The sequence below is a fragment of the Bos indicus genome, chromosome 13, assembly GCF_029378745.1.
Source record: "Bos indicus isolate NIAB-ARS_2022 breed Sahiwal x Tharparkar chromosome 13, NIAB-ARS_B.indTharparkar_mat_pri_1.0, whole genome shotgun sequence".
NCBI lineage: Eukaryota > Metazoa > Chordata > Mammalia > Artiodactyla > Bovidae > Bos > Bos indicus.
Window position 1 is genome coordinate 66,933,987 of NC_091772.1, and position 26,434 is coordinate 66,960,420.

Here is a 26,434-nt window from a genome sequence, read left to right on the forward strand (position 1 = left end):
AGGAGATTTAGTTAACAGTTTCTTAGATGTGGGCTGCAGCTCTACCTCCAACACTGTCTGAGTGGCCTTGGATGTGTTACTTAGCTTTTTGAACCCGAGTTTCATTAATTGGTTAAAAGGGGATGTTACCACCTATCTCCTTAGAGTTGTTGTGAGGTTAAAGTAAAACAGTCTTTGCTCATTCATGGGAGTGCACTAAATTATAAACTCTGTGAAGAGAAGGACTGTTTCATTTTTGTTCTTTGCTGTGTTCCAGGCACTTGGTGCAGTGTCTGGCGTAGAGCTACTGGCTTACATAGCTTAGGTAACACCGTTTAGTCTTGATATCAGTGGTATCCCAAGAGCTGAGCAATATTGTTGCACAGCTTTGGCACAGAGTAGGGATACAGTAAATAGTCACTGAATAAGTTAACTAATTTAGAGTATAGGAAATTGACTAAAATAATTCCTGTGGGGATAACACACATTTTCCTTAAACATTGAACAGTAATCATTAGCTGCCCCCAAATCAGAAAAGGATAAGTAGAAAGGGGTGGGAGAAGAGGGATGAGCAATACCAAGATTAAAAATTCCTTTTCTACTTGGTTTCATCTTAAAACCTATCCAGGAGACATTGTAAACATGTCTTGGCAAATTCCATGGCATCGTGGGGAAAATAGACCTGATCCTAAAAAACATAAAATAGGCCTGTTACCTTTCCTCTTTGCATTCTTCTAGTTCTTTTAAGGTTCTGTTTGGATATTATTCCCAAGATGCCCATGTTTCTAAGTTCCCTCCCTACTCCCACTCCCATTATTAGGATAGAAAGTCCAGCCACTCCACTTTGATCCCGAGGCACCTTATCAACAATGAGAAATGCTGTCTGTATTGTTTTTTGTGTGTCCAATTAATGAACAAAGATAGACCCATTAATATTGACTAAAATTGATTAGGAATCTCTTTATGATAATTTCTTACTTCCTCCTTCAAACCCCCTGCCACCTAGGGTGGGGGGAGGGGAACAAACCTCTCAAGTCTGGGAAAGCTTGCCAAGCTTGTAAGTAAATAAGTGTTAGTCGATCGTTTGTGTCTGACTCTCCTTGATCCCTTGGACTGCAGCCCCCCAGGCTTCTCTGTCCATGGACTTCTCCAGGCAAGAATGCTGGAGTAGGTTGCCATTCTCTTCTCCAGGGGATCTTCCCCACCCAGGGATCGAACCGGGCTGTCCTGCATTGTAGGCAGATTCTTTACCATCTAAGCTACAGGTTGGAACCCAAGCTCCTGGGAGTAGATATAATTTGAATAGCAGTTTAAGTAACCAGAGAGGCCAGGTGACAGTCACATATGCCCTGTGAGCCTTGGCAGAGTGTTAGGATTTTGTCCTGATGGGATGTCAGTGAGGGATTTTAAGCAGGGGAATGATGTATTCCAATTACTTTTGTTCTAGCATCCCTCCACTTTGGGGTGGAGAATGAATTATAAAGGGCAGGGACATGGGCATGGCGGGTCTTGCACTTGCATGGGGTAGAGATGACATTGGCTAGGACTCAGAAGCGCTGAGAAAATTACAGCTTTATTAAATGTGTATGGATAGATTTGTGTGGCCCACTCCCATGTAAAATCGAGAAGATTTGTGGGAATTAAGTGGAAGCTGGTAGTGAGGGAAAAGAGAAGTCAAAGAGCGCATATTTCTAGGTTCTTGACATGAGTATATGGATGACTGATGGCCCTGCTTACTGTGATGGAGATTGGGGTAAAGAATTGGTAGAGGAAATCAGGAATTTTGTTTTGGCTATATTAAGTTCGAGATGGCTGATAGATATTCCAAGGTATGATGCCAGATAGGCAGATGGATGAAATAGTTGGAAGCTCAGTAGGAAATTAATTTCTGGAGACATGAATTTGGAATTATCCCCCTATACATATTTATTTCCTGTTATAACAATCATGGGTCCCCAAGACCACTTCCAGGTTGGTGACTTTCTAGGAGGACTCACCGGATTTAGTGTGTAGTTGTGTTCATGGCTGTGAGTTATTACAGTGAAAGGATATAAAGCAAAATGAGCAGAGGGAAAAGAGGCAAGGGCTGCAGTCCAGAGGAGGCCAGGCATAAGCTCCCGGGGTCCACTCGTGGTGGGTCCCACGCGACACACTCAGTTCTTCCCACTTTGAGTTGTGATGGCACACGCCAAGTGTCAACTACCTGGGGGCCCATTAGAGATTTAGTACCTAGGGGTTTTGTTGGGGTTGGTCACAGGTATTCTTGGCCAAAATTCTAGACTCGCAGAAGAAAAGCAGGTGTTCAGCATAAAACCATACTGTTTGTACAAACAGTTTAAGCACAGAAAACCACCCTCTTCCATTAGGACGTGATGGGGCCATGTCTGAAATCCAAGTTCCCAGATGCCAGTCAGGGGCCAGCCCTGTGAGCAGGCCTTTGTCAGGGCAGCAGTCTCAGGCCTGCCGTGTTAACTCTTTTCTTAGTTCAGTTGCTCAGGCATGTCAGACTCTTTGCGACCCCATGGGCTGCATGGACGCCAGGCTTTCCTAACTTTTTTCCTATTTTCTACACAATTGCAAAGAACTGTTTCTGCTCTGCTGTTAACCTGAGGTGCTTTTGGAAGTGCTGAGGGTACTTAGCATTTCTATCCTGAGTAGGCCTGCCATTGGCCTACTGTGCATGGGATTAGAGAGAAACATACGAGCTATGGTGGGTGTGCCAAGGAAGGCAGTGCCCTTAGCACTGCAGAGGAAGACCTGTAACCTGGCTTGGCGGGCCCTCGGGTATCCAGCTGACACTTCAATCAGCAGTCCCACATGGGTATAACACATACTTTTCACTTTTTAGATTAGATTTTCAGTGGTTGAATTTATAATAATTAGAATTAAGATACATACTAAGTTGTGTTCCACAAAATAACTTATATATGTACTTATCTCTCAGTTTATTCATTGATAGGTGGCAAGGGGTTTTTTGGTGTTTTTTCACTTAAATATCTCTAATTAGAATGGACTTAGTACAACTTGAAAAGATAGCTCCTCCTTTCATAAAATGATTTTATTGCTTTGGTTGTATCCAGTTCAGGTACTAAAGTGACTTCAGCTTCATTGGAGCTACTTATAGCAAAACCCCATCTGTAAAAAGATTTGTTGACTGTTGTGTCTCTGTCTTTGGACCTTAGGTGGCAAAACTTTGTTTTACTATAGTGCTCAAGGAATCAGCCTATCACGGTTAATTAGTTCACTCATTAAACTAGAGTGCCCTTTTGGGCTAGTGGCTCAGACGGTAAAGCGTCTGCCTGCAATGCAGGAGACCTGGGTTCGATCCTAGGGTTGGGAAGATCCCCTGGAGAAGGAAATGGCAGCCCACTCCAGTATTCTTGCCTGCAAAATCCCGTGGACCGCGGAGCCTAGTAGGCTATGGTCCATGAGGTCACAAAGAGTCAGACATGACTGAGCAACTTCACTTCACTTTAGTGGCGAAAGCCTTTTGAAAATCTTTTGGTGATGACAGATGTGAGCATCAGTATCCACTGTCCGGTAGTGAGACTGCAGCTGCACTGCCGGCCTTAATGGAGCACCAGGCCACCTGCCTCAGGAATGGCGCGTGGTGTTTGGGTGGTGTCCCTCAGTCCTTTCAGGAATTTGTTGACATGATTGCTTTCTCTTTTAGGAAAATTTGCAGACGATGGATTTTATTTATTTGTTTAATTTAAAAAATACTTATTTGGCTGTGCGCTGTTTACTTATTTGGCTGTGCGCTGTCTTCATTGCGTCAGCAGGAGCTTTCCTTGTGGCGCACAGTCTTTGCAGCACGTGGGCTTAGTTGCCCCTTGGCATGTGGGATCTTAGTTCCTCTACCAGGGACTGAACCACATTCCCTCCATTGTGAGGCAGACTCTTAACCACTGGACCTCCAGGGAAGCCCAAGAGAACAGATTTCATGTTAAAATACCAACCAGTTAAACTCTGGTTAGTTGTGATTTTGTTGTTACAATAGTTAAAATGACTTTATTTTTCTAAAGCCTACATTTGATCAGATTAGGGACTTTGTTGCCTCCAGGATAAAGGCCATAACGACTTAACAACAAAATAAGGTCCTCTATAATCTCAGGCCACTCTGTCTCTATCCCTCCAGTTTCTTCTGCTGTTTCTACATACTCCCTATACACTTCAGCTACCTGAATTACAGCTTCTTGCTCTTCACCATGTTCTGTTTTGGGGGTTCCATTCCAGGGAGCGGAGATAGCATGAACACAGCCACATTCACCAGTGGCAGCAAAATGCTGAGTAGAGAACACGGTTGAGTGTTCTAGAATGTGAAGATGTGGAGAGGTGGGGTGCTGCTAGATCAAGTCCTAGAGGTGAGGACTTAGACCTTGTTCAGTGTATTCCAAGCACGGTATTTCACAAACCCCAATGAATGAGCAGATGAATATTTAATTGAAATGACATCTGACATGAATGACCTCCATGTGGTAAAATAGTCTTTGAAAGCTAACTAATTGCCTGGCCTACTGAAACTTATCTAAAATTTTATTAAAAACATTGCAGTTCAGCATTTATTGTGTTTATTCTTGGGCATATAGCAGTTGGGGGAAGACACATCCCTGCCCTTGTGAAAACTACATTCAAATGGAAAGAGTATAAACAGGGAAACTATACATACAGCACATCCAAATATTAAACATTGTGGAGAAAAATTAAGCAGGAGTAAGGAGTGTACTTTTAAATAGGAAGATTAGCAAAGGATTCACTGGAACGGTGCTGTGTGAACAGACACACCTGAAGGAGAGCAGAGGGGCCTTGTTGGGCCTGAGCTGTGTCGGGTAATGTGGTTCCAGGCGAAGTGCAAAGGCGCTGAGGCAGGAGGGCCAGGGAGCTGCTGGGGAGGGAAGGGAGCGTGAGGACGGGAGGTGAGTCAGGGAGATGACGGGCTGGGCCAGGCGCTGAGGCAGGGGGGCCAGGGAGCTGCTGGGGAGGGAAGGGAGAGTGAGGACAGGAGGTGAGTCGGGGAGATGATGGGCTGGGCCAGGCGCTGAGGCAGGAGGGCCAGGGAGCTGCTAGGGAGGGAAGGGAGAGTGAGGACAGGAGGTGAGTCGGGGAGATGACTGGCTGGGCCGAGAAGGGCTTTGTAGGCTCTATTAGGCCCTTCACTTTTATTCTGAGGGAGAATAGGAAGAACTGTTGAAAGTTTGGAGAAAGAAAGTGACGTGTGAACTGCCTCCACAAGACAGGTAGGAATTGGAGTTTGAAAACTTGGGACTAGATGGAGGACAGGGTGGAAGTAGGGGGACTAGTAATGAGCCTGCTGCAGCCATTAGACCAGAAATGATGGCGACTTGGACCAGGCTGATAGCAGAGAAAGAGAAGGGATTTGTTTCTAGGTGTATTTTGAAGATGGAGTAGAGATGTTTTTGTTATAAATATCAAGGTCATATCTCTAAGTTTTATAAGCTATCAGTGGAAAGTTTTCCCCCCTTTTCCTCATCCTGACCTCTGACTTAAAAAAAGGCTGAACAAAAGAATAATTAATTTTGCATGTGTCCTGATTTAGTTAGTACTTTGACCCCCCCAAATTAGCAAAATTTGCCACTAATAATTCGTAAGTAATACAATCTGACCAGATGACGCCAAAACCTCAGCTCATCTTTTAAGTTTTAAAAGTGTTGTGAGGGCTGGTGGTGGGTGAAGTTCCCACCTAAGTTGAACTTGGTATGGAGGGCTTCCCTGGTGGCTCAGTTGGTAAAGAATCTGCCTGCAATGCAGGACTTCCCAACTTCCCTGAGTTGGGAAGATCCCCTGGAGGAGGGCATGGCGACCCACTCCAGATTGTCCAACCCCCTAGAAAATCCCCCTAGACAGAGGAGCCTGGGGGGCTACCGTCCATGGGGTCGCAGAGTCGGACAGGACTGAGTGACTTTCACTCACTACTTTTTGAGGTTCTTGTTAAAGCTATTTATTGACTTAGATGCTAAAATGTCGGGGTATTTTTTCTTGTGTAAAGCCCCTCAGTGCTTCACGGAACAGAACAATTCATAGTGATACAGCGGATGGTGAGGGGATTTGTTTTCCTTTCGAAAAGTCTTTCCCCGACGCTTCCACTTGCTGTCTGACACTTTATGGTAAACAACTGTCTAACACTGCTTGTGAGCTATGGTCATTGCCCTGAAAAATGGTCTGTTTTAAGAAGAGTAATATGTCAAGAATAAAACTATCTAGCTTCTTTCATTCAGATATAAATTACAAAGAACTGTATTATGCTCCCTGTGTTCTAAGATTATCTGCTCCACACCTTTGTGTGAACCTGGAATGTAGACCTAGCAAGGAATGAAAATAATTATGAAGTAGTGAGTATAAAGTTGAGATTAGTCTTGACATATATATGTGTACAGTTGTATTTGTGCATGTTAGAGGTGTTGGTGTGTTAGCATTGATGCGTTGTTACAAATGTATTCCCCATTTTAAACATTTGATTTTAATCATTTTTTTCTCATCCTAAAAAGTTTTGGCCTGCTTTAATTTTCCAGCAGTATGTCTGGCACTAGATTTAAGTTAATGCATTCTAAAAAGCAGGCTGTCACAATTGATATGATTGGTTTTTGATAATTTTCTGTCAGTGAAAATGAGCCTTTGGCTTTTGCCCTATTTGCCTTTCAAAGAGGATAAAAGACACAGATTACTTTTGTAACATAATCCCTCTCTCTTCCCTACACACCACAGGAAGAATATAGTTTCTGGTGAAGTTTTGAGTATCCATTAATTACAGTATGTACCTTACTCTTCCTTCTGTTTTTAAATATGTAAATCATGTAGTCAGTTGTTGATGTTTTCTGTTTTTTATTTTTTTTTTAAGTAAATCTGTCCTAATTAAAATAAAAAATCTTAAGCTTATATATATCTTTTCATCTTTTCTGGGCAGAGAGGCAGATGAAGGCTGTAAAAAACCTTTAGAAAGATTGCTGAACATCTGGCAAGAAAGAAGTGTGTATGGCGGCGAGTTCATCCAGCAGCTGAAGCTGTCTATGGAGGACTCCAAGAGCCCTCCCCCCAAAGGTAGAGACATCACCACATGCTTACAGCTCTTGGTCTTTGCCTACTTTCGAATCAAATATGAAAAGCTGCAGTGGGGGTTGCTGTGAACCACCAGCGATTGTATGATTCTTCAGAGAGAAATGCTCATAAATGATGGTGAGAATTTACATAGTGCTTGCAGCGTGTAAGCCTGGTTCTCGTATTCATGCTGTTCATCATCTCGTTCCCTGCCTTTTGCTCTGTACTCTCCTTGGGTCGCTCCTACCTTTCTGAGACTTTCCTTGCACAAGGGGAACGAACGACAAACTTGTTGAGAGTTCTAGGGAACTAGGAAGTACCCTGAGTAAGATTTTGTCCGAGCTTTGCCGTTAACTACTATAGGCTCTTGAATAAGTCCTTTAGCCCTTTTGGAACTTGGTTTCATTAAATATTCATGTGGTTTGGTAATGTATCTTTGACAGGTGTCAGCTGTCATCAAAAATTGGTTTTGGTCTTTACTGAACCAAGAATATCCTCAGGTAATGTGTACATGCATGTATGTGAATTTTGCCAAGTCCTTAAAAGCTATTTTGTTTTTTCCTTTGAAGAGAAATAAGACCAAACATTATTTGGTTCTTTGGCTTCTGGTTAGTTGTGATTGAATTCTGGTTGGCACAGCTCTCATGTGACTGCATATATACCCATTGCCTGGAGGATCAAGTCCGAGTCCTGACATGGTGTTCTCTTTATAATGTGAACTAGTCTCCTTTTCCAGATTCTTCTCCCATTTCCTCATATGTACCATATTTGGCCATTCCTAACAACTTCCCTTCTGAATGCTCTGTGGTTCCCCTTCCTTTGCATCTGCTGTTGCTGCTGCTCCTGCTGCTAAGTTGCTTCAGTTGTGTCCAACTCTGTGCAACCCAATGGATGGCAGCCCACCAGGCTCCCCCGTCCCTGGGATTCTCCAGGCAAGAACACTGGAGTGGGTTGCCATTTCCTTCTCTAATGCATGAAAGTGAAAAGTGAAAGTGAAGTTGCTCAGTCATATCCAACTCTTCTTGACCCCACGGACTGCAGCCCACCAGGCTCCTCTGTCCATGGGATTTTCCAGGCAAGAGTCCTGGAGTGGGGTGCCATTGCCTTCTCCGTTGCATCTGCTGTTACCTCTGCCTAAAATGTCTCTCTGCCCCCTTGTACGTGGTGAACCTACTCTTCAAGAATGCTACTCTGATTCTGACATCTTTGCCAGCTTGACTGGGTACATGTAGCCAATTCCCTCCTTGTTCCTCTAGTATTTTATACATGCGTCTGTAATAGAATTTAACCATGATTAGCACTTTCACTTTTCACTTTCATGCATTGGAGAAGGAAATAGCAACCCGCTCCACTGTTCTTGCCTGGAGAATCCCAGGGATGGGGGAGCCTGGTGGGCTGCCGTCTATGGGGTCGCACAGAGTCGGACACGACTGAAGCGACCTAGCAGCAGCAGCATACGTGATGATATTCATTCAACAACTCTTTATTGTATACCTTTCATGATCCCTTCCAGACCTGAGTTTATATGTGTTTTAAGGTAGGATAACTTCCTGTGAAATTATAGGTTAGAGGCTTGATAAGAATGGCATAAGTGCTTTCAGATTGCAGATCATTGTTGTTTTACTTGGAGTTGACAGAAGACAATTTTGGGGTCGCTCTGAAGAGCAAGATACTTCCTATTTTGGATTCTGGCCGTGTTCGTGTTGTGTCCTTTGGAGGTGTTTTGAACAGCGTCGGTGAATTATCCAGCATTCTTTTCTCTCCTCTGACTTCAAGTTCATTGGTAAACAGTGCTGATTTCTTAAAAACACCTTTGGGCAAGTAGGAGAGCTCTGAAAGATGATGTTTGAAGCCAAGTGTTGAATTTCAATTCAGCAAACATTTGCCAGACATATGCTATGAGTAAACAGATCTGCTAGACAGTATAGGAAAGAGCAGAGAGGAGTGAGAAATAGTTCTGCACTCAGGGAGCAGTCAGACTAATTGGGGGATTTGTGGTAGCAGTAGATTTGAAAATAGCTCCATTAGGTTTCTGATTTTTTTTTTTTTGTAGTGTCTAGACATTAACAATAGAGACAATATTCCTTTACTGTGGAGGGTGATGCTGATCCAAAGATAATTTCTCTTTTTCTAGTTTGTAAAGATGAAAACACTTATCAAAAGGTTCCAGCGTGTGTATTCGTCTCAGCTAACTCACTGTCTTCTCACTGTCTTCTTCAAACTTCAATTACCAGAATATTTTACACAGTCCTTTCAGAATGTTGATGAATTTTTCCAGAAGCTTATTTCCAGATTTAAATAGTCCATTTATATTGCAGTGTTAATTCATGAGTAATTCTTTGTCTGCAGACAGCTTTATAAAAGTTTACCCTTGGAATAAAAATTTTCTCGTGGAACTTTGGCAGTTCTAATCTTTTAGAATGTATGAGTTTAGGAATTTTTAGAATTGGACTTTTTTTGAGTTTATATACCTGTGATAGCTTATGGTGAACAGTGTCGGATTCTTGATCTCCGAAGATTTAGCTACAGGACCAGGGACCAGGCTTGATCACTCAAGAGCTTTTGTGTAGCAGAGTTTTATTAACGTAAGACAAGGAACAGAGAAAGCTTCTGACATAGACATCAGAAGGGGGATGGAGAATACCCCCCTTGCTAGTGTTAGCAAGGGAGTTACATACTTTTTAATTATTACAATAAATCAAAAAAATGTCTCAAGTTTGTGAAAATTTTACCAGACCCACTCCCACAATTTACATTTTAAGATAACAGGATTAGCCAGAAGGTTTTCAGGAAGGAGAACTGCCCTCAAGCAGGATACATTGTTGGTTATATAATCCTTAGCAGAGTTTAAACTGAGTTGTGTAATCATCAGTTACAGACTTAAAGAAAAAAACGTTGTATATGACTAAGATTAATGAATGTAGAGAAAAAAAATGTTTGTCCTTTCCTCCTTGAGAACCCCAGACCCCTCTCTCCTCGGGGACCCCCGGAATTCTTATCAACCTGCCTAGGAATTGACTCGCTCACCTGTCTCTCAGGTACAGGACCCAGGGATTCTAAAGTTGTCGCTCTGTTCTTGGGAATACTCAAGTCGTTGCTTGTCTGGGTGGAACATCATCATTTACTTGAGTCCCGCATAAATCACACAGCATCCTATAGTTGTAGACTTTGGAAGGGAAAGCGAAGTACAAAGGAAGTAGCATTTATTCAACTCCAGTCTCTCTGCTGGCTTCTTTTCCTGTTAATTTATTTTAGGTACTTAAGGACTATAGGTATTTAGTACTGTATCTCAGATGACAGTACTAAGACTCGAAAGGATAGAGTACTTTTGTCCAAGTAGATACAATTGATAAGTAAGTCTATATAAACTCAGGTCTGTATAACTTAAAAGCATTATTTTCTTCACACCTTAACTTTTCCTTGCAAGCACATGGATTCAGTTGACTTGAATTAGGTTATGAATTCATGAGTAGGTCACTCAGCTTCCCTGGACCTTTAGTATAGTTAGTTTAGCTATTCGGGGCAAGGGTTTGAAAGCAAACTTCCAGAGTATGAATCCTAGCTCTGTCGCTTGCAAGTTGTGTGACCTTGGGCATGGCATTTGACCTCTCTGAGCCCCAGCTTCCTCACTGTACAGTATGGCTATTGATAGTAATACCTCATAGGCCTGTGTGAAGATTTCTTGAGATCATGTAGATATGAAGTTATTAATGTGATCACATGGCTTCTTTTTGGCACCCCCTCCCAGTTCTAATATCTAATATTCTGAGTTTCTAAATACAAGCCAATAGCAAAAGTAGGAAGAATCTTGTTAGTATTTTCAGTCCCTGAGACTTTGCGCGAGGTTGGAAAGCATGGTGGTTCAGAGCGCACACTCTAGGCTTAGCTTCCTGGGTTCAGGGCTGGACCTGGCGGTACAGTCCAGTGAGATGAGAAGGGTCGGGTGTTTCCAGAACTGTGCCTCGAGTGTCAGCCCTTGGTTTGCTGCACATCTTTTTCTCCCCACAAGTAGAAGTTAATGTGTTTTTTAAAAGAAGAGTCTCTTTTGCAGGGAGGGAACAAAGAATGAGGGAGCTATTAGAAATAGTATTTCCTGATTCTTTTTTCATTATAAAAGTAATATAAAATCTGTGGGGGTTTTTTTCTTTTTTCTTTTTTTTTTTTAATCTTAGAAATTTTTAGTAGATCTTTAGAAGGTCCAGCTTTTTGGGTAGATGACTGCATTTTCTAATGTGATTGGGGACCATTCGGGCTAACTTTTTGCCTTAGAATTAATTTTATTGTCGGAAATTCTATCATAGTCAGGTCTATGCATACTGTAAACCCTTCGGTCACCAGAGCATTTGACGGTTAGCGGAGTGCAAGGCCCCCTGGAGACGCGGGAATGAGTTGGAGGACGGAACAGAAGGTGTGCAAGATGAGGACAGAAGGAACTTTGCCCCCAAGGTGTTTGCCCTGCCTGTGAACAGCGTGAGTGAGGGCGTGAAAAGGGGATGAGTGGAACTGCTGTGGTCAGAGCCGGATGGATAGCGGAAGGTCCCTGGTCTGAAATCCACTCAGGAACGGGCCTGGCAGATGCCTGGGTCGTTTTAATGGTTGTGTGACTCAATTGAGGATTCTGGGCATCCTCACTGCTAACCCTGCACATGAGCAGAGGAGAGTCTGGTTGGTGTAAAGGACAGTGGGGATGGTCATTGTGGCACAGCCCTGGGGCTTTCCAAGCACTGTGCTTCCTCTGCCCTCGGGAGGTTTCAGGCTCAGGTGTGTTGACACTTTAGTGAGCATCGTAGGGCTGTAAAGGAATAAGGTGCTGAAGGTTTCTATCAGCACAGAAGGCCTGTGCCTGCCAACGGCCATGCAAAGTAGCAGGGCCAACTGCTTTCAAAGAGAGGCCCATGGGGTTAGAGGGAGACGGTGATGCTTGAAAGCGAGTGCTAAGAGAGATGCTGCCATTTCCATTCATTACCAAGCAAACTGAGCCTCGGTGGCCTTTCCAGGGTTTTGAATAGAGGCCTGATGGGGCCAGAGCTCAGCTTTAGTAAGAGAAGGGAGTATAGTCTATGTTGGAGAAGAAGTGGTTGGAAGAGGCAGGAGGCAGTTGGGACAGCGGTCTGGATGAGGCATGAGAAAGGACAGGTGGCTGATAAGAGGCTTTGGGAAGAAGCAGAAAGTGGACATATGGAAGAATTCCTCACAGGTGTGGAATCTGTTACAAGCTGGGACTCGGGGAGAGAGTCTGCTATTCTCCAAGGCATGGTACTTGGAAGATGGAGCCAGTGGAACTAGACAGCTCAGGAAAGGAGGAGCCTTGTGGGGGAAATGATAAATGATTTATTTCCAATAGGTCCTCTAAGTGGAGACAGGAGAGAACCGGAAACAGGATGATGATGGTTACTTCCTATTACACCCTCTTCCATCAGGATGTTGAAGGATGGAAACAGCCCTAAAATTGTCATCAGTTTGATTTTAGTTTTGCATTGCTGTGAGTGAGTGACAGCAAGAACTCCCGCTTAGGAGACAGAAAGCTTTTGCTGTAGGACCCAGACTTACTAAACAAGGTCTCTGGCTTTAGAGAAACCTCAGCTGATGGGCCTTGACATTCTCATGAAAAATGAGGTGGGGAGCAGTGGGGAAAGCAAAGACATGGTTATGTGTAAGGGCTTCCACTATCTGAATTCAGTGGTTCCGAGTGTCCTGAGATGTTCAGTGATATGTGGTTTTTATATGTAATAATTTCTGTATGAGAGTTGGAAAATTGAAGTTTTATAATTTTTTCTCCCTTCTTTAGTGTCTTTAACAGTTATTTTTTGAGCATTCTCTTCTAGGTGTTTGGAAGTGAACAGAACAATACTATAAATTCATTTTTGCTCCAGTGCTTACATTCTTGTGACCACTAATCAAACATAGCCACTTTGACGCTGTAGTGACTGAATGTCGACAGGATCATACCACACGCTACACACTACTTAGGCAGCCAGTGTGTGCAAAGACATTTCATATGCAAATTATAGCCTTACAGGTTTTCTGTTTGAAAAATACAGCCATCCTTGCTTTGCATAGTGCAGGACTGTAAAAATGACTGGTCAAGCTGAATATCATCAAAGTGATCTTAATAATCAGTGTGGAAAATTACAGTTGTTCTGTGACTTTTAAAATTTTTTTATCAAAGAAAAACTCACTGTTGATCTCAATTGTATAAGAAAACAAAAAAGTAAAACAAAGATTTATTTAGCATGTTTTAACATAAATTAGAAACATGAGTTGCAATGTTTATTTCTCTGTAACAGACTTATCAAGAGTGATTTGAACAAAGCTTGTTGCATCTTTTCCATCTTTGTCATGCTCCTTTCTAACTTTGGATCGTTTCTAACATTTTTTCCTTTGTGCTGTCACTGTTGTGAAGTATCTCTTAAGCGTTCCTCTAAAGTGAATTTTGTCAACATTACTTCCTCTAGGATATTCTTTTCATCACAACCACTTTCTTCATTTATGTTGATAAGTTGGCCTTCACTAAGTTCCCTCTGGCTATGAATCCAGAGTCTCCTGGAGAACATGACAAGGGTCTGCATCCCTACAGCCCCAGTCTCTTGTACAGCCCCATTTATGTTTATGTTTCGTGTGAATTTCATTTCCAGCATTAATTTTAGTTTTAGTTTCTTTGTTTCTCTTTCATCTTTGTCAGTCAGTTCCCTGTTTTGATTATTTATTTTTATAAAATGTCATGTGGATTTTGACACTGGGAGACTAACAACACGACTAAACACTTCGTTGCCTATGTGTGAACTGAATAACAGTGACCAGTTACTTACCTTGAAAGAGGTGATGCGGTCACTAATCATGATGCCCTTTAGTTATTTACAAAGTGATTTGTGGACCGAAGTTAGCAGCGAGGTTTGTGGTTGATGCAGTTACTCCGAATAAATACGCCATGACAACTGAAATTTAAAGTGTGTTGGGGGAATGGTATCATTTAACCAAACTGTGGTAATAAATCTGTGCATAATAGAATAGCACAAAGACAGGACTGCCCGTCATACAGATGCTGCTGTTTCTCTTCTTTAGCAGAGCAAACAGAACATTAAGAAAAAAAAATGAAACCCACAATATTGACTTGGCTTTCACGTCAAACACAGTTTGCTCGGTTAATATGTAAGGTAGAGAACAGAAGCTACATCCTGGGGTCCAGAAGAGAATGTTGAATTAAGCAGGAAGTATCCTGTCCTGTTTATAACTCACAGAAATCTGAGGCAGGTGCATGGTGCCCCTCCCTTGACAAGAGGAGAGGATAGTTGTGTGGCACTAAGTAAGTTTTAGTTGAATTTGGTGGAAAGCACACAGATGTTGAAATCATACCATTACATGAGTTATTCAGCCTCTCTGGGTCTTCATTTTCTCACCTATAAAATGGAGACACACCACGCCTTAGAATTGTTGAAAGGGTCAAATGTAAAGAGGCTCTTGGGATGCCTGGCACATGTTAGGCGTCCAGTAGTTTCTTTACTTTCCAAACTTGAATTTCTCGTTTATGTCCCTCAGTTGTTTGGCGTTTATTTTGTATTGTCCAATTTGATGCAAAAGGAATGATTTTGGAATTAATACATCCATCATAAAAATTTAAGAGCACATGATACAGATAATTAAAAAATGTAACCCATTAGCCTCAAAAGTGGTTAATTTTAAATGTTGACTTAGGTCATTTCTCTTAGTAGTATCATCATGCTCAGCAATGGTTATTTTAAATTTTAGTGTAAAACTAGGTTTGTTTTGTTCTTAAAGGGACGATTTAAAGGGTATTTGTTTTTAGAGCTTTTGACACAGTCTTATCGATGGGTCTGTCTACTACTTTTTTCTGAAATGATCCCGGAAAGTGTAAAGTCTCTCACTGTACACACGGTATAGTCTGTTCAGGCCTTGGCACACGTTGGCTTGCTTCATTATATTTTCTCATGAGGTTTGTTACCTTTTTACTTTTCCTGTTAACTTTTTCTTTTCTTTTAAAGATAATGAAGTTTTTTAGTGAAATATGTTAATTTGGTAAGTTTCACTTTTAGATGCTTTTTTCCGGTGGTGGTTTTCCAGTGAGCCAGTCTGAGACGACCAACTGAGGCCGTTTTGACTCTTCTCAATAATGTACGGAATGACCACCACTGGAAAATAAGTGGCAGTTAGGGTTAACGTTAAGCCATCTCTGGAAAGGTGCACCCTTCTACCCTGTTTTACTTGTGACCCGTTGTGCTTAGCATTTGACCTACCTCTTCAGGCTGCAGTGACCCACGTGTGCCCTCTTTTCTTTCCTCTAGCAACAGAGGAGAAGAAATCTCTGAAGCGAACTTTTCAGCAAATACAGGAGGAGGAGGATGACGACTATCCGGGCAGCTACTCTCCCCAGGATCCTTCCGCAGGGCCCCTCCTGGTACGTCCGGACCCCCCAGAGCACTGGGCCGAATGGCTTGAAGTGACCCCTAGTTGAAGATTCTGGCCACAAGGTGGAGCTAGTGATCAGTAGTGTGGAATCACCAGAGGGCAGCTCTTGGCACTGGGTGCAGGATCCACGTCGTGAAGCAGGCTTGATTTTGTCTTTGCGTGCCTCAACTCCGGGATGGATTTGTGTTTTACAGAGTAATTGGATTTGGCGTTTTTTCACTCCTAGAAATTTAAAATATTCTTTAAAAGTAGTTTTTGTAAAGCAGTAGATATTACAAAGACATTCAGAAGTCCTCTACTATGGCTTGTCTTATAAGTAAACAAGGTGTTAGTATCTGAGGATAGTGTGTGTAACAACAGCAAATTTGCTACACTATAGCCTATTTAAATATTAGACCAGATGCTAGCATTGACTGAGTTTTTAGCCATATATTTGCATTGTTTGACCCCCTTGTGTAAGTTAGTTCATGAACTCTGTATGGTTGGTTCGTTTTAGCTGTTTGTTTATTTATGTATTCATTTACAGTCAAAGAAAGTGAGTCTCAAGGAGACAAATTAAGTAACTTACTTGGTGTTTGAACTGAATCTGGGCCTGGCTAACTTCAAAGCCCATACACATTTCACTGAGTTGCACTGCTCTCATTCTGCCTAATGCAGCTTTATTTTATTACACATGGGTGTGCTTAAGGCCTGTGTAAATAGAAAGCATGTCTGATCTGTGTTATGTTAAGATGTCAAATTAGCCTGGGAGTTAAATGAAAACAGTGTTAGGCCATGTATCTTTGCATTTAAAAACTTGCAAGAGAACAGCCCAAATGACCAACTTTCAGGACACCCTGACTGCCATCTCCAGGGCACTCTGGGGGTCGTTGTGAACTAGCTAACCTGACTGCCGTCTCCAGGGTTCTCTGGGGGTCGTTGTGAACTAGCTAACCTGTCAATGTTGTATGTTTCCCTGATAATTAAAAGACCCCTTTTTGGTATATACAGAATATGCGTTCTTGGTTTGTTTTTTTGTTTGTTTTTGTTTTCTTCCCTCTTTGTTTATAATTAACGAGCTTGACACATTTAGTTTTGGTAGTGGCTGCCGAAATCAAAAACGTCATCTTTGTGACATTCATTTTGTAGAGCAAATCCAGGAAAGAATTGAAGTAGGTAGTGTCCTTTCATTTAATCAGGTTGCTGGAGCATTTGATACATGTTCCTTTACTCTAAACTGGAGGCCGTTCTGTACTAGAGACTATGAAACTAAGCAGTGTGAACCAGACTCCATTTTCTTAAGTTTCCAAAAACATACCCTTAAAAAAAAATTCTTTTCCACAGTTATGTAGAATTTCATTTGTGTTCTGCCTCACACTTAGAAATACTATGTGCATTCTCTTAGAATTTGTATCACTGATTCAGTATACACTGGGGTAGGGACAGTGGTTCTTTTTTAAATGTCAGGGATGATCAATTTTAGAATCCGCCTTCACCTTGTTGAACTCCAGCTAAGTTTCTCTAAACCCCACATCCCCACATATCTTCACGGATGGTATTATCTTTGTTTTCCTTGTACAGACTGAGGAGCTGATCAAAGCTTTGCAGGACCTAGAAAATGCTGCATCGGGGGATGCTACTGTCCGACAGAAAATTGCTTCTTTACCCCAGGAAGTGCAAGACGTTTCTCTTTTGGAAAAAATAACAGGTGAGAAGTTAGAGGTCGGGTGAAGGATGAGGGAAGGGGAACGTATCTCCAGTGCATCAGACCCCAGGACATGCCAACGTCTGCAGATACAGACCTTCTACCTGGGCCTAGGTTCTCTATTGTCTTGAGATTTGCAAACATAACTCACGGACTGAACAAAGGAGCTGCTGGGATAGTCTGAGCTTGAATAGTGACTCTAAGAATTATTGCAGAAATGCTAGCGTGCCACAGCCTGTGGTACTCAGTTCAAGTACGGTCTTTTGAAATCAGGGTACAAACTGCGTGTGCAGGAGGGCAAAGGAGGGGGAAGCATTAAACTCATGACCCTCTTAACAAAAAAAAACATGTATGACTCAGTGTCATGATTTTTATATTGTACCCTGCCACGCCCCCTTGAGGTTCTTCAGTGGTTTGTATTGTTAATCTTAATCACCTTGCCCTTGTGATGATCAGATCAGATGAGTCACTCAGTCATGTCCGACTCTTTGCGACCCCATGAATCGCAGCACACCAGGCCTCCCTGTCCATTACCAGCTTCTGGGGTTCACCCAGACTCACGTCCATTGAGTCAGTGATGCCATCCAGCCATCTCATCCTCTGTCGTCCCCTTCTCCTCCTGCCCCCAATCCCTCCCAGCATCAGAGTCTTTTCCAGTGAGTCAACTCTTCACATGAGGTGGCCAAAGTACTGGAGCTTCAGCTTTAGCATCATTCCTTCCAAAGAAATCCCAGGGCCGATCTCCTTCAGAATGGACTGGTTGGATCTCCTTACAGTCCAAGGGACTCTCAAGAGTCTTCTCCAACGCCACAGTTCAAAAGCATCAATTCTTCGGCTCTCAGCTTTCTTCACAGTCCAACTCTCACATCCATACATGACCACAGGAAAAACCATAGCCTTGACTAGACGGACCTTTGTTGGCAAAGTAATGTCTCTGCTTTTGAATATGCTATCTAGGTTGGTCCTAACTTTCCTTCCAAGGAGTACTTTTGATGATAACCCCCAGTTAAACAGGGAGGGGCAGTTGACATTCTTCCCCCTCTATGCTTGGTCAGTCGAGAGGAAGGAGTGAGCGTGAACTCTCCGCCTCCTTCATTTAGGAAGCAAGCTATGAGGAGAAGTGAAGGAAGACAGTGCTGCCCAGACAGAGGGGGCGGAAAGCCCCTCAGGCAGGAGTGGGTTACTGGAGAGCACAGCCAGGCCTCTTGGCTCACTCTCTACTCCCCCAACCCCAGCAATCAAACCCACTGGATCGAACAACCTGTTGAGCGCACAGGCTATTGATCTTTCCCCCTTTTCCCAGCCTTTAGCCCCCTCCTGGCCTCATGTTCTCTGTTACTCGGCTTCGGGTCTTTATAATCACCCTTCGCACACACCCTCAGTGCCTTTTGCTCTTTTTTCCCTTCACCCTATAATCTCCTGGAAAAACTCAACTTTTTGAATCACAGTCTGCAAAACTGAAAACAAGTTAACATAAAATCAGCAGCATGTGTAGTTGCATTTGTCTGTTTTCACTGACTTAAAGGACTTACATGGCTTTTAAAAAGTATTTATTTTGATTTTTAATTATGGTGAAATACACCTAACAAAATTTGCCATCTTAACCATTCTGAAGTGTGCCGTTCAGAGGTGCGCCATTCAGAAGTGCTGAGTACATTCACGTGCAGTTTCCAGAACTCGTTCCATCTTGCAGAACTGAAGCTCTCTATCATTAGAGTAACAATTCACTGTCCCCACCCACGCCCCAGCTCCTGGCGGCCGCCACTCACAATTGTATGTGGCTGGCAAAACAAATGATTAACATTGGCTAACTTCTCTTCCTATTTCTGTGGATGAACATGCTGTTTTCTAAAGCAGCCCGTTAGCCTAGTAAGCCTATTTCTTCTTACCCACCCAAGGGCACTGCTCTGACAATTCTCCCCTTTTCTCCTGAATCTCCAGTCCATCCCCACCCCGCTACTGGGCCATTCTCCATAGCATAAAATACATATTTTTTTCCCATGTGGGAAAAATTTTTTTTTCTTGGCCTAGTACCTTCCTCCAGCTATTGTCTCCTTTCTCTGTTGTGTAGCTAAACATTCTAAATAGATGGCGTATACTCATCTGTCCCTATTCTCTACCACCGCCCCCCCCCCCCACCCCCGGCCACCCACCCTTTGGTTTTACTTCACTGACTGCTCTTATCAGTGTTGGCTCATGACTTCCATGTTGCTAAATTCAGTGGTGAACTTTTTGTGCCCATTCTTTTGTGTGTGTGTGTGTCTGGGGCGGGGGGGTGCAGAGTTTTATTAAAGTATAAAAACAGACAGAGGAAGTTTCTGACATAGGCATCAGAAGGGGGACAGAGAGTGCCCCCTTACTAGTCTTAGCAAGGCCTTATACATTTTTGCCCATTCTTAATTTGGCCCAGTTGATCATTTCTTCTTCCTAAAAATACTTTCTCACTTGGTGTGGTAGGCAAAATAATGGTCCTCCCCAAATGTCCATGTTCTGATCCTTAGAGCCTGCAAATATATTGTCTCACATAGAAAAAGGGACTTTGTGGATGTGGTTGAGTGAGGGATCTTGTGGTGGGGAGGTTATTCTCCTGGGTTAGTCAAGTGGTCTGGGTCCTTAGAAGAGCAAGGAGAGCAGGAGTAAGAGACATGACTGGGGAAGCAGCAGTTGGAGAGATGCATTTTGAAGATAGAAGGAAAGGGCCATGATACTACGATAAATGTCAGGATGCTACGTCTGTGTTGTTTCTGATGCTGTGTTTCTGGCAGCAGGAGGAGGCTGGGATGCCACATGTTCTAGCTTTCCTCTCTAGTCTTGTGTCTTTCAGGCTCCTTTGTTGATACTTCCTTCTTCTCCTCTTAATTTTGAGTAATTAGCTCTCTTCCCTAGTTAGTTTCACTGACAGTTCCTTTCATCCTGTTTGATGACTTTAAATAACAATTTTTGTGCTGATGATCATTTACATCTCTAGGGTTGACCTCTTTCCTGAACTTGAGACCCATACATCCAGCCTCCTGCTCTGAGTGTTACTGAGTTGGATATCCTGAAAGACATTTCAGACTTCACCTGTCCCAAACCAGACTCCTCCTCTTCCCCCCAAATTTGTCTCATGGTCTTCCCTATCTTAATAGATGGACCCTCTCATCATTCCTGTTGATCTGAACTACAGCTTGAACCTGACACCTGTTACCACCTCCGCTGCTACCACCTGGTGGGAGTGTCCACCATCTTCACTTGAATTATCCCAGTAGCTTCCTGTCTGCTCTCCCTGCTGCCTCTTGTCCTCCAGCCATCAGTCTGTCTTCAACATAGTAACCAGAGTGATCCACTAAAATAGAAGTTGGATCATGCCCCACTCTGCTCAGAACACTCTAGTCATGTGGGTTCCTTGCCGAGCACTCTCCAAGGGCCCTTGCACTTGACTGTTTCTTCTGCCTGGAATGATCTTCCCCAGGTGGTCACATGACTTGTTCTCGCGCCACCTCCTTCCAAATGCTTTGCCTTTTTGTTCTCTAGGGTTCTTATCTTCAGCTGGTAAATAAGTAAAATATAGTGTATTATTTATTTCTTTTCCTCCCTTTGAATGTAAACTTGAAGGCAGAAAGTTTTGGTCTTTTTGTTACCTTTTGGCTCAGAGCCTAAAACAGCGTTGGACACACAATAGGAGTCCACATATATGTCAGGCTGCTTGGAAAGGTTGGGGTATAAAAGTCTGATTGGAGTGAGTTTAGTGACCTGGTAGGAAAGAGGGTGGGGACCAGGAGGAGAGACAGCTCTGTCGAGTAGTTCTGCTGTAAGGGGAGCAGGCACGTGCACGGTAGCTGGGGAGGGACATGTGGTCAGAAGGCAGAGCAGCGTGTGTGCATGCTAGTGGGAATGCTTCCAGAGGGAGAGACGGCTGGGGACACGCAGGTGACAGTCCCAGACACTTGAGTCTTGGAGGCAGCAGATGGGGTGCCCGTGCTAAGTGACAGAGTGGCTGAGAGAGGCACACAGCGCTTGTCTGTGGACTTGGGAGGGCAGAGCATTTGAGGGTAGCCACGGGTAAGTTCCCCAAAGTGAGCATCTCACTGCTACATTTCAACTGCATTTTTTTCTTTGGCTCATAAAACTATCACAGGTTCTTTTTCTGGGTTGTAATTATTTGTGTGAATGAATTATTTCCCTTGTACAACTTCATGGAGTGTGAGAATTGATTTTTTTTTTTTTAATCTCAAAAAGTAGTGTTTTACTTGTCATTTTCTGCCACAGGCCCTGAAACATTTTAATGAAATTAACCATTACAAAAATAATTCAGCAGTGATGAAGGTAACCAACCTAACGACCCAGCAGCTTGTTCCTAGACCGTGCCACCAGTCTCGAAGAATAAGTTTCACTGTCCTCTTTACCCTCGGTGACTGAAATCGTCTCTCTCCTTTGTTTTCTCTTGGCTCACTCCTCCTCCACCAAGAACATCCTGTTGTTTCCCTGTCCCCGAGGAGCCTAGAAGTACCTGATCTTTGGCATCAGGCCTAATTTGGAATCCCTCAACAGTTCACCTTCCAGTATTCATATTGAGGCAGCGTCTAATAGTCAGACACTGTTTGCCAGAGAAACTCGGTGGGGAATTCTTAAATCTGGGTTACCTATGATTGTGCTGAACTCTCTCACCTTGACCACCTGCATTCAGAGGAAGCAACAAATCTGTATCACTGACACTCACTTTCAGTTTATCCCATGGAGCTACTGGCGTCTCTAGTGCTTTGTTTCAAAGCATTAAAGCCTTTTTAGCTATGACAAACCTAGACAGCATATTAAAAAGCAGAGACATCACTTTGCCAAGTCTGTATAGTCAAAGCCATGGTTTTTCTAGTTGTCATGTACTAATGTTGGGCCATAAAGAAGGCTAAGTGCCAAAGAATTGGTGCTTTTGAATTGTGGTATTGGAGAAGACTCTTGAGAGTCCCTTATACAGCAAGGAGATCAAACCAGTCAACCCCAAATATTCATTGGAAGGACTGATGCTGAAGCTTCAGTACTATCGGCCACCTGATGTGAAGAGCTGACTTATTGAAAAAGACCCTGATGCTGGGAAAGATTGAAGGCAGGAGGAGAAGGGGGCGACAGAGAATGAGATGGTTGGATGGCGTCACCGACTCAATGGACATGAGTTTGAGCAAAATCAGGGAGATAGTGAAGGACAGGGAGTCCTAGCGTGCTGCGGTCCATGGGGTTGCAAAGAGTTGGTTGGACACGACTTAGCAGCTGAACAACAGCAACAACAACGTGCATACTTCAGTGTTAATCTCGCCATCCCCACGTGTAATTAATTACGTCAGGTTTTCTTTAATACAAATCATCCTTTGTCTTTTTTCACTTCCTGAGGTTGAGTGTGGTTCACCACTTTTTCCCAAGGATACCCTTTCTTATGCTTTGATTCTTCTGCAGTTTCTTCCCCAAACAATGAGTTGCAACCCATTAATTGGGCCTGAAGTCAGTCTGGTAGATAATAACCAACCTTTTCTTTTTTTTAAATGAGGTGGCAGATAGAATGCTCTGCACACACTGAAGGAAGTATTGTCTAATGAAACTTTGGTTTCTTTTTTAATATATATTTATATAAAGTGTATTTCTTAGCATGGGTCACATTCAAAAGCATTTAAAAACTTCTGTCTTACCAGACTGTATATTTTGCTGAACAAGAGATTTAATGCTTACACAGATTAAGAAATATAATCTTAAAGGTCCATTTTATTTATTTATTTTTAATCGAGCTTTTTTTGTTTTGTCTACTGAATTTGTTATAATGTTGCTTCTGTTTTATGTTTTGGTTTTTTGGCTATGAGGCATGTGGAATCTTGGCTCTCCAACCAGGGATCGAACCCACACCTCCTACATTGAAAGGTGAAGCCTTAACCACTGGACCACCAGGGAAGTCCCTATAGGTCCATTTTAGAGCTATGGTTTTGAGTCCACAGCTCCTCAGCGAAGCCCACGATACTGAATCTGTTGTGTAGCTTTTATTGTCTTAGTTTTCACACTCAAGAAATGGGTGCTTACTTTTGTATTTCAGATGGATATGCAAAGAGTAGTTAATGACATAATATGAAGAAAGCAGTTTTGAAATTTTCAGAGACGGGGAAATATTATTTCATATATGACTGTAAATCTGTTTATTTGTAGAGCTTTTATAGGAATAGGCATTTTGAAGTCCTTTGTCGGATTCACCTCTTTGTACAATTGCCTCACTTCAGGTAGTTCAGAAAGTCCCATCTTGTTGACAGGAGTAAGTGCCTCTGATTTTTTTGCCAGCCAGTCCATTGTCTACAGGTTCCAGCCTATTCTTGGACTTGGGTGTTAGGGGAGAAACTGCTAACCTCCCCCAGAAGTCTTTGCAATTATGCCTGTGTCATTATTTATTGTCTCTCTCTTTTTGGTCTCACTTGTATTTAGACAAAGAGGCAGCTGAACGTCTTTCAAAAACAGTAGATGAAGCATGTCTGTTACTAGCCGAATATAACGGGCGCCTGGCGGCGGAGCTGGAAGACCGACGCCAGCTGGCTCGGATGTTGGTGGAGTACACCCAGAACCAGAAAGACGTTTTGTCAGAAAAGGAGAAAAAACTGGAAGTGAGTACACAGCAAGGCAGACCCAAACTCCCCAAGTTTACCTTCCTGGAGCCCACGTTAGGAGGGTTTTATTATGCCTTAATTAGCACATTTTTTTCTTTAAAACATTCATGAGATGAGAACATCCATCAGATACTGTAATGATTTAAACCAAGTTGAAAATTGAAGTCATGTTTTTTATATGTCCAGGAAAGAACAAAGTGGAATGCAGAAAGCAAGCAATGAAGTCTTAAATCACAGCATTTAGGGTCTCATTGCTTTAGTTTGAGCTCATATTTCAAGAAAAACAATTGTAGATTGAGGTTTGAGAAGAATAGGCATTCAGCACAGCCAAGGAATGATTGCATTTGGGAAATGGTTAAAACTTTCTTTTGGATTATATTGAGATTTATTTCCAACTTATATCCTTTCTAAGGCCAGTAAGTAGTGTGCCTCCAAGCTCTGTCTGCAGTCTCTTCTAAAATTCCACATAAACCTAATAATGTTTGTGGAGCCCAGTTCTCAAACTGTTGAGAAGGAGCTTATTTTTACCCTGAGTTGACGTTGTCTGAATGCCCTTGGAGAGCGGCTCCAGAACTAGTTTCTCTCCATGCATTTGTCTGGCTTAATTAAATACCTGGTGGTTTATCTCAGTCCTTTGATACCTGAACCAGCAGTGTGGATATCTGGGAACTTTTGCTTGCATCCTGCAGCTAAGCTTCCTTTTAAGGAATGTCTGCCCTTCTTTTTTTCAAAGATATATAGAGAAGAGTTGCAACCAGTGGCTTGGGAAGGGAAGACAGTTTTGAGTTGAAAAATCAGTCACTTCTTATAGGAAACAAGAGTAGGTCAGGGAGGGAGGGGATTGTCCCCATCTGCCAACCCTGCACTCAAGAGACACTTTCTCTGGCCCAGAGGGACGGAAAAGTGAGCTAGCCCTGAGGCTGCCATGATTATGTCTGCCTTTCAACACAGTCATTTGACTTGTGCAGGGAAATGAAAGATGTGTTTCTTCCCATGTCGTTACTGCAGTGGTTACGGGAGCTGTGATGGGTAGTGGTAGGGGGGACTTCATATTCCTAGCCAGCTTGAAAGTGGAAGATGGGAAAGAGATATAAAAATAGTATGGCTTAGATTTAGAAATCAACACTGATCAGAAATCCTAAAGGGAGTTTCATAGGCAGTACCAGACGGTCATTTATCTGAAATGCTCATCTTTCACTGAGGAAGCATTTTCAGCCCTGTGCCCCGGGACTAATAAGAGAGTGTAATTAATGATTCTGGTTGTAAGTCACCATACCATCTGTTGAACTGCCCCTTGGCGACACATTAAGGGCTTTCTCTGATCTGTCAGACATTGATTATCATGAGCAGCTGCTGTTGGGTGGAACGTGGCAGGCTACCATAGAGGACAGAGTCTTTGAGAAGGAGATTGAGTTGGTAGAGTGAATTAACCCTTTGTTCGTCTCCTTTTCTCATGGTTGCACTTTCCTCCCTATATTTCTTCTGGGGAAATCTTCCTGGTTTCTGTAGAACCAATGGTTTGCTAAATGCCACAGGAGGTTATTAAGGCAGAAATGGATCAGAAATTTGGATCCGTTGCTTTCCAGCCCCAATTTTTTTACTCACTTGGGCATTGGAATTCTTTAAGAATCAGAACAGGTATGTCCCATCACCCGAAAGTATAGATTCTGAACTCCCAGTTCTTATCCCAAACTATGTCTGTCAGACACATGAGTGAAAATTATTCATTGTAAAAATGGAGCTAAATTTGCTACATTTTAAAAAAGCAAACTGTTAGATATAAGATGTTGAGAGATGATTTCATTCTTTATCCATGTTTGCTAAAAATATGAACAGTCTGCTCCCTAGAATCTTGAGATTTTTTTCTCATATCCCATAATAGACTGATCTTAATTCCATTATATCTTTATGGTGATGATAAAACTTAATAAGTATGTGCCACTTGAAAGACACATTATTACTATGATTTCTTCTAAATCTTCCAAAAGTGTCTTATTGATAGGGACAGTACATAAAGTATATGTATTTTTTTAACATTCTTTTTTTTTTTTTTAACATTACCAGTCCTTGTTTTAAAACTGCCACGTCAGAAGAGTAATGAAATCTACTTTTATTTTTTAATCTTTTCATTGCCATCAGTGTATGAACATAGAATTCTTAGAACTCTGGAAATGTAGTTACTTGCTTGAGAGTCTCTTTTCTTCCCAGAGTTCTAATTTGATAACACATAACATTTTTTTCTACAGGTTTATGTCTTCCTTATATAATGAGTATACCTCTTTATTATTTCACTTGAGAATTTTATCTTAGATTCTCAGTGTCTCCTGAACTTTGGGATAGGAAGTATAATGATTCAGAGCCTAGGATGATTCAGACCCTGAGACGTAGAAGACAAGAGTTATGGCTCCCAGAGAAATTGTGTTTCTGCCCTCAAGGAAATAATGTTTTTGCATAAACAGGATGGTTGAACGTAAAACCAAACCAAGGGATTGTACGTAATATAGATCAAGGAGGCAGCTGGCAATTACGATTGTGGTTGCAGTTATGATTGTGGTTTAAGGTTAAGTCTAAACTTCCTGGCAGGCAATACAGACTTTTCATAAGAGGAAGTAGCAACTGAAGAAGGGAAATACATTTGTAAATGGAGAACAACCACACTGGTGCAGACAGATGAGTAAAGGAAGAC

General features: G+C 42.4%; 1 protein-coding gene across 1 annotated transcript in view; it reads left to right on the plus strand.

Moving 5' to 3' along the window:
- Positions 1-26,434, plus strand: part of RPRD1B (regulation of nuclear pre-mRNA domain containing 1B) — a 57,842-nt gene that overhangs the window by 6,794 nt on the left and 24,614 nt on the right. Inside the window, exons 3-6 of the mRNA XM_019972402.2 lie at positions 6,902-7,035; positions 15,333-15,445; positions 17,017-17,143; positions 23,570-23,745. Coding sequence (XP_019827961.1) covers positions 6,902-7,035; positions 15,333-15,445; positions 17,017-17,143; positions 23,570-23,745 — 550 coding nt within the window. The remainder of the gene's footprint in view (positions 1-6,901; positions 7,036-15,332; positions 15,446-17,016; positions 17,144-23,569; positions 23,746-26,434) is intronic.